The sequence below is a fragment of the Calidris pugnax genome, unplaced genomic scaffold, assembly GCF_001431845.1.
Source record: "Calidris pugnax isolate Ruff unplaced genomic scaffold, ASM143184v1 scaffold24, whole genome shotgun sequence".
In the NCBI taxonomy this organism is placed as follows: domain Eukaryota; kingdom Metazoa; phylum Chordata; class Aves; order Charadriiformes; family Scolopacidae; genus Calidris; species Calidris pugnax.
In genome coordinates, this window is record NW_015090922.1 from 13,342,532 (window position 1) to 13,362,507 (window position 19,976).

Consider the following 19,976-nt stretch of genomic DNA (forward strand, 5'->3'; position numbering starts at 1 on the left):
CTATTGTATGAAGACATGGTGCTACAATGTCACTGCTCTAGTCCATCTCACCTCCTCCAGTCCTTCCACAAAAAATTACTAGGTTTTTTTTTTTCCTCTCCTGTTCAGCTTCCTGAAACAACTCATCTCAGCTTAGACAAGTGCCAGAGAGGTACAGGCAGTTGCAGCTACCAATTAAATCAACTCAATTTTAATGTGGAATCACACCCTAATACGTTCTACCTCTAAGCAGGCTGATTTGCCTAGGCAAGGAGTCATCCCAACATTGTTATTCTGCGTCTCAAATCTTCAGAGCTAACTCATGCTTCCGCATAACATTGTACTGTGCCCCATAAATAATGCACAGACTTTTCAAAAGTTTTCATCTATAAATCAGATGAACTACCATCAGGTTGAGACACAGTTACTCACCAAGAAATCTGGTTCAACCAAGGTAGTGCAATGTCAGCAATGTACAAAACAGGGAATATAGAAAGTGAGCTGGAGTCAAACAGAAGTTTTCTCCATTGGAAACATAAAGCACAGAGTTCCCCAGAAACAACTCAAGTTTTCCAAGGCAAAAGCTCTATTTATTAAAATGAAAGGATCACTAAAAGCATTTTCACAGAAACATTCTTAACAGCTTACCCAGTTGTTTTTTTTGCCAGCATAGATTTCCATGTTTTCTCCATACTGGGGCTCTTCAAGTAAAGTCTGATATTCAAACATGAGACGGGAGCTTTCACGTAATCGGCTGCACTGAAATTGGTGATACTGCTGCACGAGCTCTTTCACAACAAGCAGGAGGCATTCAGGGTTTGAAGGATTCCAAGAAGCTAAATTCTGTTGAATTAGAAAAGAACAGAGACCAAAATTGTTTACAGCCATAGAAAGACAAGCACTCCCCTTCCGTACTGATACCAGAGAGAGACACATATGCATGGGCAAGCTTTGTGACAAAGCTAAGCCATAATATCAAGTGCAAAGGTTGTATCAGGCTTTGGAAGAAAACCAGGTCAAACAGCAAAACACAAACCTTAATGTAAAATTAAGAGTCTATATAGGGACCTACCAGAAAACTGGTAACAGGGCTACTACCAGGCCCAGATAGGCCCAAATTACCAACCTATTTTTCCCTAAAACTATACTGATGCATTTGAGAACTTGAAAAGTTTGAATTAAAAAAATCAAAACTGATATGAAACATACAGGGATCAGGTAAGTACAACCTCACACGGTATCTGACTCAAAAAGCAGTCAGACAAGTGAATATACCAAATTAACACCAACTATGGAAACTAGTCTGCTCCATTATTCAAACAGTGGATATAGTATTGGCAGTGACGGAGCAAATGGGTTCTCTTCTGTTGCCTCAACCTTGTGCTTTACATCACCTTGACTGTCTCATCACTAGAGTTAGCTTGACTCATCCTCTTAGCACAAATGCCATCCATACACAAGTCTCTTCAATGTGCCTGGCAGAAGTTTTTATTACAAGTTTACTGTGTTTCTTCATATACAGTCAACAGAAATAAAAATCATAGAATCATAGAATGGTTAGAGTTGGAAAGGACCTTAAAGATCATCAAGTTCCAACCTCCCTGCCATGGGCAGGGAAAAGTTAATACAATGAAAAACTGTGTCAGCAGCACAGTAGCAATATTGTTTTTCAGTTTAACTTCTCTAACATTGGCTTAGGCTACTCTTCCATGCACCGTAAGTTTTACTCAGAAGGTTTTCAAGTGTTACAAACCATACCTAACATGATCAGTGTTACATGCCTATATCTAGTTGACCCAGAATGGATTTATGTTAAGGGCAGACGAGAACTCAACCTGTATTCCACGCTGATAGGACATGAGACTGTTCTGATACAAAAGCCAACATGCTTTGTACTTAGGTTCTCAACAGCTCTTGATACAAGCTCAGGGCGTGTTAACACAGTCATGCAGCTTTTGGTCAGCTTTGCGTATAACCAATATTATTCTGTATCTGTATGTCACATAAGCATATGACAACAAACTAGCTGCAAGAGGTTTTTTAATTGGATGGATTGTACAGTTAACATCAAGATCCTTAGAACTGCCAGAGATGTCTGTATTTTACAACCAAATGAAGATAGAATATAGTAGCTTCAAATAAAATTATTTATCAGTATCTGAACTCAAAGTGGTCGCTCTTGTCCTGGAAGTTGCAAATATTTAATTAACAAATTATATGCTTAATTTACATTTTTCAGCAAGGACAAGAAAAGCATTAGCCTTTTTTTACCTCTGCAGTGGAAAAATGCTTTGGTATGCATCATTTTCTACAATGAAATGACAGAAAACACTTCTGTGCTTTGAAGACACTATCTTAAGACTGGCTTGTATCCACACACATAAAAAATTATGTTTCTTAACCTAGGTTAAGTAAACGAATGAAGCTGGATAAAAACATGTCCCCTAAAATATACAAGCTATTAATATTTCTTGTAACACCAAAACTAATAAATACAAGTGAACAGGTTGCACATCAAGATTGCCGAGTCTCCATCTCTGGAGAAACTCAAAACCCAACTGGACAAGGTCCTGGACAGCCTGCTCCATCTGCCCTGCCCAGGCAGAGGGGTGGACTAGGTAGATGGTCTCCAAAGGCTCTTTCCAACCCCAGTTATTTTTTGATTCTATTAAAGGGTTTACAAAAAACTCAAACACAAGCAGAGGATCTGATCAAGGCAAGACTCCATAGTACTGACCTGAAAAGAAATTAGAGTTGTGTACAGATTTTATCTTCTGATAGTCTGGAGAGTCAGATAGAAAGCTTAATCAATTATTCACCAGGCACCATACCTTCAGCTCAAAATCTACTTGTACCCTAATCTCTAACTACGTGGCTATTTCCCTTAAAAATGCTTATAATTTTTATTCTCTCTGATGACTGTAGTTCATGAAAGATATATATCTCATATATCCCTTCATATACCATACGTATGATACATGTATATGTTCATATATATCCCTTTGGAATGGTTTTATACAGACTTCAGTATACGTGTATGAAGGCTTAGTACTTCAAGCACTTCTCTTTCCACAACATCTTAAAATGGAGGGAAAGAAATACAAAGTTATCAAAATTAATTTCTCATTTTCAACATCATCACTTAAAACATACAAGCCTCATCTGTCAGTGAAGACAACATGAAATACATTTTCCTTCCTTGAAAATCCTGCCTTTCTTATTTTAGGAAAAAAAAAAAACCTGTAATGTTTACTAAGGCAATTTTATCTCAAATCTTACCACATGATGTTTTTCCTGAAGTCCCCAGTCCTGGAGGGGATCAATTTTAAAAGAATCTCAGCTACATTCTACCCATCCCCTCCACTCCTTCTCATTTAAATTAATAGCTACCAGAGAGGAAAAGAAATCTGTGTATGCACTACCTATGTATAGAAAAAAGAGAGACAAAATTAAAAGAAATACAATCCTTTTTCTATCAATCTCATAAACATGGTTTTTAGGCCACTGTCATGATTTTCAGGAACACAATTCACAATTTTTGAATGACTGTGGCTGGTAGTGCTGCGTTAACTGTCTAGGCATCACTCATTCCTGTGATTAGGATGAAAAACTTACATTTCTGTCACATATAAAAAAGAAAATCATTGGGGGAAATAAAGTTTTGGAAGGTGGTGCTCTCATCCTTCAGAAACACAGACATTGTTCTTGTTTTGACAAAAAAAGATAATTTATAATCCTAGAGCGTGGATGGAACACTTAAGGGAACACTTACCTCTAGAGCACAGATTTGGAAAAAGACCTTATGTTTACATAATTTATAGATTCACCCAAGACTGTCAGGCTCAGCTGAAGAAACACACCAGGACATAACTGCTGATCGTGATTTGCTTTGTTTTACATGGATCAACAAACAGTTCAACGAACAGTTACAGGATTAAGCTGTACTGCTATCCTCCTGCTCACTATGATTCTAGTAGAAAGGGCTGCCCAGCATGGCTATACTTGAACCTCTGCATTTAGAAGCTACCTCAAAGTCACGGAGTCCACATTTGACCATGGCCTGATGTAGAAGTACTCTGTTGTTTTTTTCCCTCTTAGAGAATAAAAACACCTATTAAATGAGAACATTACCATTGCCATATCTAAAAAGGAAAAATATATTCCAGGGTAACTGTTGAATGGTGAGATCCTAACATGGTTCATATAAGTTCCTCAAATACATACTACAGAGTGACCGAAAGCCTTGTTCTACCTTGTCTGCCATCTACAGCTGCTAAAAATTTACTCCCAACTTGAACCCATTTAAGCCTATCCAATTCTACAAAATACCAGTGAATATTTTTCAGGTAGACAGCGTCTTCTAGGAACCAGATTTTGTATCATGCAGTCTGAAACCAGACTGTGTACAAGCTTAAACTTCCTGTTCCCAAGCTGCTGCTCAAATAAAGCATTTCCAGAAAGCCAGAGGATGTAATATGCCAGTACATATTGGTATCAGCCAGACAAGTGGGAATAACCTTTCCTCCTAATGACACTGGTATAACACAATAGAAATGTTCTGTTAAAGGAAATGACCAACAATATTTTAATAACTGACCTAAACACAACCGAACCTTTTGTTTTTTAAATAACATTACACTCCAGAACAAAAAAAAAGAGCAAGAGGAAATCCATTGTCATTTGTCCAGCACGGAGCTGCAGTACTGCTCTCTTCAAAGAATTCAAGAGCATCGTATCAAAACAGTGTTTATGCTGTATTGCCTTAAAACTACAGGAATTAAAATGAATGATTTGACTGTCGGATCCTTATTAAACACCTTTAATTCAGTAACTAAAGATTCAAAGTATGAACTAGTTATAAAAACAAATCACCTGAAGAAAAATTCAACGACCCATCCAGAACACACATCAGTTACAATGGAATCTCACTGATTAAAGAGTAAATATACAATGGTTACACAAATTTTCTGTAACAGAAGTTCTGATTTAAATAAACATTATTTTTTAACTTGAAAATTATATTACTGTAGTGCTTGTTATTTGGAAATTGGCCATCACATTTCTAGCCATTTTGTTGACTTTGCAGAAGTGCTGTTCTTTTCAGAAGATCTAAATTTATAAATTTTAACACAAACAGTTCTGAATACAATGACATTATGTACGAAATTTCTTCTTACATATTTTGAAGTGTTGCTTTTTTGCCCTAAGCACTACATTCATTCATATGAAGATACTTTAAAATCATTTTATTGTGATCCAATTTCAAAAGTATGCCAAAATACATGCTACATTATTATCTAGGTTTCAAACGGTACCCTCTTTAATCTTCCATTTCTCAAAGCAAAGACAAAGCAAGCAACTACCTGTAACATACATTGTTGAAATCTAGCTAAAGCAGAATTTGTTATTTATCAACTTGATCCCTTGTGGAATGTCTTAATCGGTACAATTTCTGCATTATAATGACTCTTCTGAGAACATGCAAGGATTTGTCAATGAGTAGGGTCCCTGCTAGTAAATTTATAAATAGTAAATTTATCTCCTCCTTTAGAGATAAAGAACCTTCTAAATAAAATTTTGTTTAGCAATACAGCATTGTATACACTATTAGAATTTGGAAGTTGTTTTAATAAGCAAAATCTCAAACTCAAGGCTTTGATGCAAAAAGGAGTAGCAGCCTGTGAGCTTTATTTTCTGGTTGTTTGCTTGAAGGCTGTATTCCAATCCTAGACAATACAGCCTTTTAAGAAATAGTATTTTAAAATATTTAAAACTGAAGAACAGAGCAAACCTCCAGTGTTTCTGTGTTCCATAGCTCCAAGTTTTGCTACAAAACTCAGATCTTGCATAAGAATTATGCTCTGAATGCAACTTCAAAATTATGAGTTTTAGTTCTAACGGCTTCAGAAAAGCCTTGGAAACATGAAAACACACATAACTTAATTTTCTACAGCCAAATTGTTGAAGCCTGGCAGGTATGAAAAACTCAATTAAAGAAATAATCAGCAAATATGTATACAGCAATGTAACTTCTATCAAAATTTCCTTCTGCTCCACTCACCATGACCTTAAATTCTGGCCCAGATAAAATTTATACATTCACATCATTTTACAAAAATCACATGCACGCTGAAAAGATATTACTATAAAATTGCCATTAAAATGAATTTTATATAAAAATATGAGCCACTGGCTGGGGTACTGACAAACTAGCTTATATACTTCACTCAATAAATCTTTTCAAATTTCAAATGAGATTTCTGCAGACTTTCCAGAGAGTTAATCAAATTTTACAGAACAATCACTAATGCATTTAAAATAAAGAAATCCAGACTTGGATCCAATTCCTTCTCTTGTTTGCCAACAGATATCTTTAAGTGAACTCTGCAGTGCAAACTAAGTTACTCAAAAGTTAGCCAGCTAGACTGAAATTGGCCAACTGTACGACAATATACAAGTATGAATCAACTCAAACTGTGCATCTGCAACTAGCTCTGCATTCACGTTCATCTCATATGAAGGATTACATGCCCTTATCAGATTGGTTAAAATAATTTTAAATGTTATCATTTTTTCAGCATATCATGGAAGAACTTACCTGTTGTTTCTAAGCAAACAGATGGTGACTCAATTAAGCAATTCCTTTCTGTCTAGACAGTGCTTTCATATCTCTCCATAATCTCCACTAAAACTAGGAGCAACTCCACTCTTCAGATCTTAACTTTAAGTTTTTAATTGGCTTTTGGCTTGGTCATACAGCAAGTGGTATAACTTTCACTTTTGATAAAGGTAAATTGTTACCTCATCTTAAGCAGTTTATTTTTGTTGCAGGTTTACTAATGTCAGAAGACAACAAGGTATTTTCTTGTGGACACAAAAGCCTGGCAATGTCATCAGTGATGACTGGCTAATCCCCATTCTTCCAATTAGGAAACAAATTCAAAGTGAATTCAAAATGGTCAAGGGGAAAAGTAATGGGACAAGAACCTCTACATGATAAAAACCAGACCCCAGAAGCATTGTTGCCCGCAGCTGTAATTATTGTCATACAGAAGATGGCCAATAACTATTTACCTATTTGTGACTACGCAATTCAACATCAGGCAGTTGAATGTTCTTTTGTGGCAGTAGCCTCCCTGGCAATTGCTAACTTTTGCCCATTATTGGACTAAGTTTCAGGAAAAGTTCTTTGAGAAAATAGGCGTGTAGATCTTAGAGTAATTAAGCAATAGCATATACATCCACTAATTTTGCCCTCCACCTCACCCTGTGTGGCAATATAAATAGAAAAATAATACTCAATTATTATACAGAGACTAGTAGACCATAGGCATCCATTACACTGCGTCTACATTGGAGAAATCCAAAGTGATTCAGGAGATCTATTCTGAAGATCTGCCAAATATTAATTTAAACAAGCTCACGGAAGAACAAAATTTTCACAAAGTATAACCCCACAGATTTTGTTGGGGTGCAAAGTCAATCTTCCAATTCCCTGGCTCTTGGCCCTGTCTCCTGACAGGAGCTGGCTGCACACTAAGTGAGCAGTTTGACAGGGAAAGTTTTTTGGACCATCAGACACAACCAAAGTGTTGAGAAAATGAATTAATTTAAAGTGTGTATAAGGAGGCAGAGTAAAGATATTTTAAGGCCACCCACAGAGTGCAATTTATGCCATTTCAACAGTACCTCATTTAAATGAATAGCAATGACACCAAGTGGATTTCAAAAAGAGACAAAATTTGCAGCCAGACAGTATCAGTTTTAATAAGATCTTCTTAGAGGTGGGGCAAGTGAAAAGCCCTCACAAAGTAGCTTCTCAGTCCTACTACCAAAGACACGCAGAATTTAGCATTCCAAAGTAGCCATACTATTCAGCTTTTGGCAAAGAAACCACATTTAAGTTCTGTTCTGGAACATTTTGTGCTTTGCAGTCTTTCCTTGATCTTTCCAAAAAGCTAATCGAGCACCAATGCAGACTACTCAGTGTCCGTCATTACCTGTTCCCCCTTTTTTCAGAACGTAATGCACATTGTGTTCCACAAACAGCTAATTCATAGCCTCCTTCACAGGTTGCTGCTTATTTCATAACTCGAGGCAATGTCTGCAGTAAACTATAATTCTACGCTATCAGAAAGAAAATACGATAACAATTTCTAATTGATCTGAAGTTGTTTTTCTTTGAAATGTGTTTAAATATCCAGGTTGCCAGAATATCTTCCAGGAATGTGATTTTAAAGAAGACAGATTGTAACTGTTTTTCCTGGCTATACTACAGGAAACAACAGCAAGATCTTATTTTAAGTTAGTGTACTTTTATATTTCTAAGCAAGAAATTAACTTTCACGAGAAAATGTCAGTAAACAAAACCACCCAAGCCCATACAGTGGTAATGCATTTCTATAGCATCTTGCATCCAGAATTATCATAAAGAATAATGTAAGTACGGATTTGCATTTTGTTTATATCTCTGCACACCACATGCACTAAACTTGCATTGTACAGTGGCTGAAAATCAGAACAAACCAAAGTTTTTACCTGAAATGAGAAAGATCACACTGTGATATCAGCACTTATGCTTCATATAAATACAGAGATATGGTCCAGTGGTTACAGCATTAGCCTGGAAACTGGGATATCTGGTTTCAGTCCCTGCTCTGCTATAGTCTTCATGGGCCACCGTGGGGAAATTGCTCACAGAAAAAGGCACAGGATAATTATCTGCCATATGCTCACATCTTTCTATCAACAGATATTTTTCACAGTATTTGCAGGGCTGGAGTGTTATAACAACTTCAAAGGCTTCAGTTTCTTAGCAGCCAGCACTTAAACATCCTACAGGCTGCAGTTTCAAATCAATCACTGTAAACCTACATGCCATCTACTTGTCATCTTATTTTCACAGGTTCTTCATATCCCCCTCCCCCAAAGCACCACTGGAACAACTTTCTGGAGTGATCTGCTTGAAATGATCATTTTTGGGCACGAGCAAACGTCAAAACTTAACATTTCATAAAAACAGTTCAACTCAGGAGCACTTTTGTCATGGCAAATACAATCAAAGAACTTAACAAACCTTGTGTACTCTGCTATTTATTGTGTGTAACAGATAAAAAGTTTGCATAAAGCAAAGCTTGGGATAGTTAGTATTTATTTTATGTTTTTTGTGAGAATCTGTGAAAATTAGATGCAGAAATTTTAATAGCTTATAAAAGCTTAGCTGAAATTTCAAATACCTGGAGGCCTTGAATTAGGATGAAAACACAGAGCAGGAAAACAGCATACTAAGAAATGAATTCTGCTTTCAGAAAAGAACCTTAAATTTTGTATAAAATTTTTTTCCCTCTTTTCTTCTGCTGGCCACACAATGTTATTCTTGATTAACGATCTCATACCAAGTTGACTCAAAAACCCTAGCAAATCTGACACAGAGAACACTCTTCTGCATTCTCCTAGAATAAATGCACCACTGCCTCTCAAGCACTATTCACCTGAAAAAGGAGCAAACTCAACTTCCAAAGATTACTACGAATTACTCCCATGTCCTGCTGTAGGAGTATTTAAGAGACAGCTATTCCTCATACATTAAGGGTGATCTGGAGATGCAGAAACTGTGAAGCTGAGCCCAGAAGAGCATTTTTAAGTTCTGCTCTTCCTGAAAATGTCTGTTTCACCCACAGAGCTCTCTTACAAGATAATCAGACCCTTACAAGCTACAACTGCCTACTATCAAAGGAGAGAGAATACAATAATGTCTAATTAATCTCTTAAAGACTTGGCATGCATACGTATTTCTTGTCCTACTTTGCAAAGTGATTAGAGCAAGTTTTGTTCCTTTCCAGACCTCCCAGCACACCTCTCAGAAAGCAGATGGTACCTTTACCTGTTCTGAGAAGGAATTTCTTAATTCCCTCAGCAGTATAAATCCTGGGATAGGGAATCCAATGCACTATTCATTAGTTAATCCACGTGAGTACACAGCACTTTTTCCCTTTGCGAGTCTGTTACCAGAGGCATACATATTTAACTAGACATGGCAAGGGAAAAAAAAAAAAAAAGCATGAAGAAAAGATTAATTTCAACACAAGACATACACACATGCATCTGTTACCTAAAGACTTACTTATCATGCACTGATGGTAGCGTGAACAGGCCCCAACTCCTCAGACCCTCAGCGGACCAGCGAACAGACCACTATCTCAATGTCAATGCTTTACCTCAAGAATCCTTTTTTAAATAGCAACTCTTTTACTCTTATCAGTTCCTTTCCTGTCAAAACAAGTAATGTTTTGGACAGCATCCACTAACATCCCTTGAGAATTTATTGTTGGGTGGCACATGCAGAACTGCTTTCTTCTAACCATTTTTCCCCCTGTCAAAATCCCCTATATTAAAATCAATATATCACATGTTGGATCTCACTGGTCAAGCAGTATTTCCATCTTTATTTTCACATTTTTACTATAAGACAGTATATAGGGCCTTGAAAATACAGTCTCTAAAGAAAACATTTACAAGATACCATTGTGTAAATCATAAGACATTAGAAATCAAAACCATTTCTCTACTATACCGGACAAATTAATGCAAATTAGTTATCTCTTCTCAAAAAGGTGGTATAAGAAAAGAACACTCATTTGGTTCCTTTATGCAAGTAAAATCTGCATCTCTGGGAAGACGGCAATACGGCAAAATTAATGTAAAACTGTATGAACACTAATACTGCAAACAAAAGACAGAAGATGTTGACTAAATTTGAACTATATTTCTGCAATTATCGTTAAAAAAGAGCAGATATGCCAAAAGATCTGAGATGGAAGATAGTAAGGAAACAGAGACATAAAAGCACGTAAAGAATGAGTAAAACAAAGAGATGTTTTGAAACAAATACAGGTTGAAACTTAGACCACTAAAAAGAAAAGAAAATAGAGCAGGAGCCCTCCTCCATTTGGGGAAATTAATAGATCATTTGAAAATTACCCTCAGCACAAAGACATTTCTCTGCCCCAACAATATCTTCTGAAGGAAAGAACCTGCAGGGTCTCAAAGTTAAACTAAACCCATAGGAGAAAAGTACAATTATAAATTGTAACAGGATTCACAGTCTAGAATTTAATCAAATATGAAACTGTATTATCAGACAGAATGATTATTTCTAACTGACCTTCTGTAATCAGTTAATTTAAAAGTCTGTTCTGCTTGCATATTCATAAGCAATGACCAACTTTCTCTATGGAAAAATGAATTATCATGGTTCAACAGCTTGAATTCAACGGGCATATCACATTGAATTTAAATTTATTCTCAATTCAGGAAGACTGTGCTAGATTTGATCTTTTATCTTTCTTTTTTTTTTTTCCCCTAAAGAAAAAGGGAAAAAAATAAAACCTTGTAAGTGTGTTTCTAGAAAGCTAACAAGCTGTTGCCTTAAAGCCAAACCATTTCTTACTGTTCTAGAGTTCTTGTAAGGAAATGGAGTATATTCTGGCAGGACCATCACACATAAGGGCCAGAATCCTTCAATTTTATGCCAGTTTCTCTAATAATATTTTTTTCCCAAATTTTAATAAACAATGCTCAAGTATGATTAGATTTTAATTAACTAAAGCAAAAAATAATCATAACTACATTATCAGTTTGCTGGTCCATATTAAAGAATAATCAATACCAAATTATTATTTCACACGCAGACTTCCAAATAAAAGACATTGTGCTCTCATGTGTCCAGCTTTATATTTTTGGTTTAAACTAATGATGACTTGATGTCAGTAAGATGCTAGAATTCATTCTGCCACCCTTATCACTAAAGCAAGGTCTTTATTTCCTGCAAAGCAGGTATATAATATACACATATGAACACATTTAGCCATCAGTGTCTGGTAAATGGTAATCTGAAGTTACGATAGATAAATAAGTGATCCTTCTCCACCTATCAGAACTTCAGGATATACTACTTGATTTTACACTAGAGGAGTAAAAGAAAGAACACACATGCAGTTTGGTCCCAGTAGAGAGACAGCAGTCTTAAGACTGGTAGCAGCTGTTGTCCACCTAAGAAATGAGTGAATTCATTGAGAAATCAAGATTAATTCAACATGAATTCAAGAGAAGATCCAGAAAATCAGAGGGCTTGTGCTCTGGACTCATGTATAAACTAAACAGAGATGGCTTGAAAGAAACATGAGCCTAAACAGCCTTTACACATTCTGGTCCAACCTTCTGGCCCATCTAACTATATGACCATGAAAAAGACGGTCAAACTCAGGCGACAGTTTAAAAGTATTATTATATTTTTTAATACAACAATATGAATGGAAAGCCATGAAATGTCTTTTCCCCTATTTTGCTAGTGCACAATGATTAAGTCTCTCATCACATGTACATCAGTTAGTATGGCAGAAAAACATTTTCTCCCTCTTTGCCATCCTTCAGTCAAATGATCCATGCACCTTCCTAATGTTCTCTTAAAACTAGTATTTCCTGGCCAAAATACTATGTTTTAAGAGCTAATATTCGAGATTTTCCACATTCTAAGGACAAATTGCATTATCAGAGAAGCTTGTGCCAAAAAATGAAAGAAAATATTTCCCCACAGAGCTCGTCAGAGAACTAATGGAATTAATTCTGCATTCTACACTATCAAGATTTAAGCAATAAAGGCAAAACTACCTGTTTTAGCAGATATTTTCTTCCTTCAAAATTAAATAAATAGTATCAAACTGTAGAAATTTTTTCAATTTCTGGATTTGCTAGGCAAAAAGTGAAGCCAAAACATTGTGATTAACTAAAGCAGAACTTCTGACCTCAGCATATTCTCTTCTGCTTACGCTCTGAGATAGGAAGCGAAGTTCTGTAAACTGTGCTAGGAAATACTGAAATTTCAGAAAAAGAAAAAGAGGTAAATATATACAATAATTCTACATCAATAGAAAATGACAAAGTAATACAAGGTAGCTAACTCCCTGTCAGCCCTGCAAATAGTAATAATTCTGGACAAAGAGGACAAATACAAGGGAAAGTCTAGAAGACTAAAGCAAAGAGAAAAAGGAGCATTTTCCCAACGTAGGAAGGTCCTGAAGGAAGAGGGGATGGAAAGATGATAGGAAAAAACTTGTTTTCTGTCCTCTCTCTTGAATACTTTCTGCTGCACTGTTTGTATAGTCACCATCTTCACCACTCAGCTACACAGAATCTCAACACTTCTTTCGGCACTGTATGACTTCCCAGAAGGACCTCCGGAACACTGGCCTCACATGGGCAGTAGCCAAGCTGGCCAGGCTCCCCTAGGAGAGGATTCCCAGCCAGATTCCTCTTTTCGGGATTTCTCATTTTAAAGCCAGTGCAAGCACAGCAAAAATAAAAGGCAAAAAACCTATGCCTGGTTTCTGACACCCTTTTCTAGCTGGGTCAAGGAAACAAATGAGGATTCACTAGGGAAACTGTGTGAAGCTCAGAAACCAAAACCAGACCAAAATCCATTCAAAATTAGATTCTTTCAGGTCTGGCCTAAAGAGGAATGTTGTACTGGTATAGCTCTATTGTTTGAAAACACGGACAAAAATTTATACCAAAAATGCCAGCAATACCAGTCAAAAGGTCCTTCTGTTGGGAAAGCTCCAGGATTAAATTAACTTCTGATGGTATAAAATGTGATCTTGTCATGACAGCCTGTCCATACCAGACAAACCTCATCAAGGCCTCAGTGACCATATGCATATAAAGAACCGAAAATTATATATAGGATATCATACATACGTGTATATATATATGCACACATACATACATCCACCAGATATATATAAATGGGTAGAATCAATGTAGCGGGAATAAATAGTTTTCAGAATTCACATTTGTTTTAGGAAATTAAACACTAAATAGCACTGGATTATAAATAAACAAAACACATCTTGACATACAAAGTCAAGACATAACTGGAAGGTGAACACAAAAAATGTGAATACAAAGTTCAAAATAAGAAAAAAAAATCTAATAAAATGCAAGATCCAATCCTGCATTCTGTTTCACTTAAATTCCCCAAGTGCAACTGAAACCAAAGTAATTTAAGGCTTTCAGTACAAGAGCGGTAGGTTAGGGGTCCAAGAATTAAATCTGCTGACATCCCAAATAGAGCAAGCAGAAGAGAGAGCAGTGCTAAAGTAGTTTGTGCTTACCCACACATTTCCCTGAAAAAGACAACCTACTGCTGTGACTTTTGAGGTTTGAAGTCATACTCTGAAAACCATCGTGTTCATTGCCCTTAGGTAAGGGCTTTCATACTAGAGCACGTAACACCTGCATCTTTGCCAATAATACAACAGTCGACTTTTTAGAAGTAGTTCAAATGGCATTAGCTAATACAAGGGGCGTTTGGGGCTTTTGACGCTACTGAGAGCAGAGGAACAACTGATGCTGTTAAACATCTGTCTCATGCACCTGATAGTAAATGAAGAACAATGGTGGAAGAGGATTTGAAGGATCTCTTCACTACCCACTAAAAGCTAACACAACAAGTTGACGATAATAATGATTAAGATTTTGAACGCAGCCACAGAAAACAATACAGGCATCCTGACAGTCATCATATAACCAAATGATAAATATGGAATCTAAGAGCTACAAATACAAGAATTTAAAATAAACATTGCTCTACACAAGATATAGAGCTTGACAGGCAATACACTTAAGTAGCACAATTAGCTGAATCAACTCCATGATGTCTGAAATCTGTACTCAGTATTAACAATTAGACGAGGGGAAACAATCTTCCCACCTCTACATACTGGCATGAGAACCACAGTGGCCAATTCCCTTAAGTTCTGCGATGGCAATACCATCCTCCCAGGCGAATGTAGCACCAAGTACTCCCACGTATACTAGCTCACAAGAACACATTCAACACTTACAGAGTTTCAGGAAATGCTAATGTCCTCTTGCCTCCATCCCCACTAAGGCTAATGGAGCCTTTTTGATAGCAATGGTGGGCAGAATAATTCTGGGGAGACTAACTGGAGACCTGAAGTAGGATGCTAAAAAAACCCAAATCTGTAAACTGACACTTAGCTTGTACATACTGCTATTGGCTGCTCTTTGCCAAGAATATACTACAAAATCATTGGAAAAATGGGGTTAACATTTTGCCTAAGCACTTCAGTTATTAACTGGCTCACATTAACAATCAACTAGGCTAACATAACAAATTCTTGTTACTCAAACTGGCGTCATTGTAATGAGCTCCAAATTAATCTCATCCGTACACAATCACTAATCTTGTTTTGTGCCAACTGAATTTTTAATCAGAACGGAGTGAATCATAGGTTGTTTTTAAAATACATTTCTAATACTTGTCATCCAAAATGAATAAACACTAGAGCAGGGAAGAACTTTTCTATTTACATTCTGAGAAGCTGATTTTATTTATGCATGCTATACACACAAGTTATCAAATGCACGCGCTAGGTGAGGACATTTTTAATGAAAATAAAAAATAAAAATATGTATTTCTAATAATGCTTTGAGCATGAACAGCATCACCAATCTAAAGAATTTAGCCCTCTGACTGCAATTAAAACTGTATGACAAACCAAAATAAAAGGAACAGTTGCCCCTCTGTTGTGTTGCTCCTCGATCTCTACATCATTCTAGAAGATCAGAATACACAGAACCAGACCCTGCAGCCAGCAGAGTAATTACTCCTGGTAAGGCATCTAATGAAGCATATGTTTTGCAGCGCTGAACTTGAGACTCAACCTGAGTTTCAAACCGAAGTGACTTTAATATTTGTGCAAGACATAGAAGCAAAGCTGAGTTTCCACGAGCATTTTCGACTTGTTCCTGCAATCGCAATACCAGTCTAACACTGCAGTTGATTAGCTCTGCTTATGGCAACAAGAGTGCTCAACGTATCACCCTACTGCTGAAACACACGCCCAACCATTTAGGAATTCTTTGGGAAAAAAAGATAGTATGAAGTCTTCACCTACAGCACCTACTTTTTAAAATGCAGTATTTCTGGAATCTGGTTTAGCTGTCTGGCTAACGGCTGCTTAACTGATCACCTGTTACTGCGCTCAGGTGAAAGCCTAACTGGAAGGTCTGCCCACGGCCATGGAAACTGAAGGAGTGACTGAAGCGATCTGCAGCAGAGCCGTTCAAATGAATTCAGGGAGGTCTCCTGACAGCCTTCATTAGAGCCACACGAGCTTGAGGAATCTGGAGTACCTGGTTCTCATTTCAAGCTAAGAATAATGCCTGACTCAAGCCATGTAACAGCATGTGATGACTTCTGCTTGGAAAACAAGGCACTCGGGCAGATGAGAGCAGCGCAGGAAGGCTCAATGTCAGAATTCCCACAGATCCAGCGGCACATATTACTTACTTAAGAGACTGTGCTCCTCATTTAATACCATCTACATGCTTTTGTGCATCATAAATTCTGTTTTGATTGCCAGGAACTGTTGCATCAAAACTATCTGAAGATTGCTCAAGATTAGGAGCATTAAATTATGCTCAACGTGCTAATCTGTTTTTACTTATAGTCAGTAGAAAGATATCTTACAACATTAAAAAATTCTGCTAATGTCTTAGAATTCAATTAAAATTATCTTCATTAAACAGCTCTGAGATCTGTGGAAAAAGGGAGGTATTAAAATACTTTGCATAATAAGCAAGTTATTGATAATGTATCATGCTCACGAAATGCTCTGCAAAGTATGTTGATCATTAAAAGGAATGAAAAAGCAAAAATACACCATGTAGACCATAGCTGCAAGGTGGAGATAACACATTCTGATAATGTCAGGATGGACTGCAGGAGCATGACCAAAGACCTTATCAAAAAAGGTTACATTTACATAGTGAATGCTATAGCAAGGCATAAAGACCAAAGGAAAGCTGTTGGCTTGCAAAATTTCTTTTTTTTGTTTGTTTGTTTTTAATTAAGTTTAAAATAGGCTTGTTAATATCTCATTATGCATCACAGAGTAAATGGCTCTTCAAGCCGCGTTTCAACGAAGAGGATGAGAAGTTTGTTCTGCACTTAGGCAGAAGAAAAGCAACGGTCCCAAAAGAAGTACCATTAATGAATAATGTAAGTAAAAAAGAAAGAAAAGTAAGAATGTTTTTATCCCACCTTTTAAAAGGGCATTTCTTTGTCTTTATGGTAACACTGACATGTATGAGTAGATAGCTTTCTTTCACGCACCAGTTCCAACAACATACAACCTGATTCTAGCCTTCCTCATGGGAAAACAAAAATCTGTATCACTGCACAAAATTATGCTACTTTTTCTAGAACTAAATACTTTTTAAAGGCACAATTGATCAATCTTTTTTTTCTGAGACAGATGTTTTAAGGTGGTCAGATATTAAATAGACATCTTTTTAGAGATACTCTGAATAGTTATTGTAAATGTCGTCTTGATTAAGATATTTTTTAAAAAGCTACATCTATGGATTCAACTTTACATCATGATAGAAGACAAAGTGTTTATACTCACATAACACTGAGGTAAAAGGTGGCTTTTTTTATTTATTCTGCATTGTTAGCTATTCTAAAAAAGCCAACTCTCTTTGCATGGTATAAGGTTCTCAAACAGCAAATTACTTACGTGCAAGGCAGAAGGATCTGGCAAAAATTCAGCATCCTCTCCAAAGATAAAATCTGGTGGCAGGTCAGGATAGTGAGCATTGAAAATTATATCCCCTGAAAAGTAATAAATGAAAATATTGTTTGGACTTTTATGTATGCACCTATAAATAAATAAAATATTGTACATATGATACATATTTTAATACAAAATTTGATAGCTACATTAAATCTATTTCATATATATCTCCATATAATTTTTACAAAAATTCACATGCAAGATAAGCATCAGATGTTTTGGGGGATGAAGTCAAATTCCTGAGGCACAGCTTCTTCCTCCTCTGCATGCAATGAAATGTGAAATACACTATAGCTTCATATCTCAAATGGCAACTGAAACACTATTGAGGGTTGCCTCAAAACATCAAGTTAGAAAAGTGATCTTGTTTTTTTTTTAAAAAAAAAAGTACCACATTTAGATTGTCGTGTTTTGCATATTAAGTTAAAGTCAAATGCAAACTACTAAGATCAGGATTTTCAAAATACTGGAGCTTTCAAAACTTAGTAGCACTTACTCCCTCTTCTCCTTTCCACCCCCAACTCTTAGAAGGGAGAATACACAGTTCAGTAGGAACCATTCCAACTAGCCAAATTCTGGCCAAGAGAAATGCAGTATTACACATTTAAATAGAGAGACTAAAATTAACTAAAAATATAAAACTTCATTGCAGCTTGGCACTGAGTTCTCATCTTGCCAGTGTCACAAGATACACAATTAATTACTGATATCATAGTTCAAAGAAATTTGGGTTGTATTATTTCACTAGTAAACATACTTCAGAGTTCGTATAGGTCAAGAGGCGGTCATCTGCGTGTGGGCTCTTAGGAAAAACACACACCATTCAAGAAAAAAAAAAAAATAGTATCTAGCATTACATCTCTGCCTCCCAATTACTCCTTCCTCTTTATGAAGATATGAAAAAATAACTCTGAGCTTTTGCATAAAGCAGGTTTGTGAGGTACCAGGCATTAGAATAAAGAAGTCAGTACCTGCTATGGTGTTACCACTTGTTTGAAATCTACACAGCAAAATAACAGCAGTGTGGTAAGCCTTCTAAACAATTCTGTTCAGAGAAAGTTAAACCACTTGTTATTCTTCAAAAATTATGAATGCAGTAGTGGAGAAAAGCATTGGATGAACAAATCTTACAAAGCCACATTGCTGGCTCAGTGACGTCACCATCACAAGACATTCAACATGACAGTTTTAATTGCTAATATTCTGGAAATTTATCTTGGCTCTAGCCAGAAGCAACGATCTGTAAATATTAATTTGCAGAGAACGAAGGCTCACGACCAAGAAGCCAACAGCGAGTCTGGGGTAGGTACGCTCTACAGTATTGCTCCAAATCATGAACTCAATGATCATGCAATCCAGTAGAGCACAGTGTGCTCCTGTCTGCTCTCCTGTCTCCCTTTCACAAATGTCAGGAGCACATGTTAAGTGTCAGTTGCAGGAACAAGAGGTCTGCCAATTTAAAATATCCAACACAGTCAACATAAAATCAATCTTTTATTTCATTTCAAAGAAGAACAAAACAGGCAGCAATCCTAGAGGAAACTGCATAAAATTGCAACAGGAAATGCACGTATATTACGTGAGAGAAAATAATTACTAGTCTGTTAAACTGTAATAAAGCAATGAAGAATTTAGAAAAGCTGATGTTTACTAGACTGGATAGTTCCTATGCCACTGTAACTCAACCTTTTTTTTTTTTTCCCCACGTACGATGCCTTACAACAACCTCACCAATTTCTATGTACAGAGCACGCAGCTCTTGAGGTTACTTGTTGAAGGAGATAGAGCCTTAAAATACAATCTTTGACTGAGCTTTGCTTCACAGATAAAGAGGCATATTATGAGTAACTCAGAACACAGCACAATGTAAAAGCTTGGCCTGTGACTTAGGTGGCCCAATGCTACTCTCAAAGAAAGAATCCTATCTGTGTTTTTCCCATATTCTTATGTGATGCTAAGTAGGTCATTTAACATACACTTTTCATATTGCAGTTGCTAGTTGCATGCTTTTCATTCTCTGCATTCCTGCTTTAACAGACTTGACTAAACAGAGCACACACAGCTACAACTGAGCACACTAGGAGCTGCACTCCAACTACACAGATATTACAAAAGGCTACTTAGAATAAAAGAAGGATCAAAATAACTGCTTGTTTTTGTGTTATACCTCCAAATTTCATTAGTAAAAAAATATTCCAGAACCTTACATCACCAGGTGGCTCCAAGAATCTGCTTAGATTAGTGAGATTGGCCATAAATTGTATTCTCCTCCGAAAGCTCCACATTAATGGGTTAACCTCCGGCAAGCTCTGACACTAGATGTAATGTGAAGGT

The 19,976-nt window shown here is 36.6% G+C and overlaps 1 protein-coding gene across 1 annotated transcript in view; it reads right to left on the reverse strand.

Annotated features, from left to right (window-relative positions):
- The window catches only part of BRE (brain and reproductive organ-expressed (TNFRSF1A modulator)), a 170,182-nt gene that overhangs the window by 121,657 nt on the left and 28,549 nt on the right, over window positions 1-19,976 (reverse strand). The window contains exons 3-4 of the mRNA XM_014950966.1: window positions 17,586-17,680; window positions 628-822 (exon numbers count right to left, since the gene is read on the reverse strand). Coding sequence (XP_014806452.1) covers window positions 628-822; window positions 17,586-17,680 — 290 coding nt within the window. The remainder of the gene's footprint in view (window positions 1-627; window positions 823-17,585; window positions 17,681-19,976) is intronic.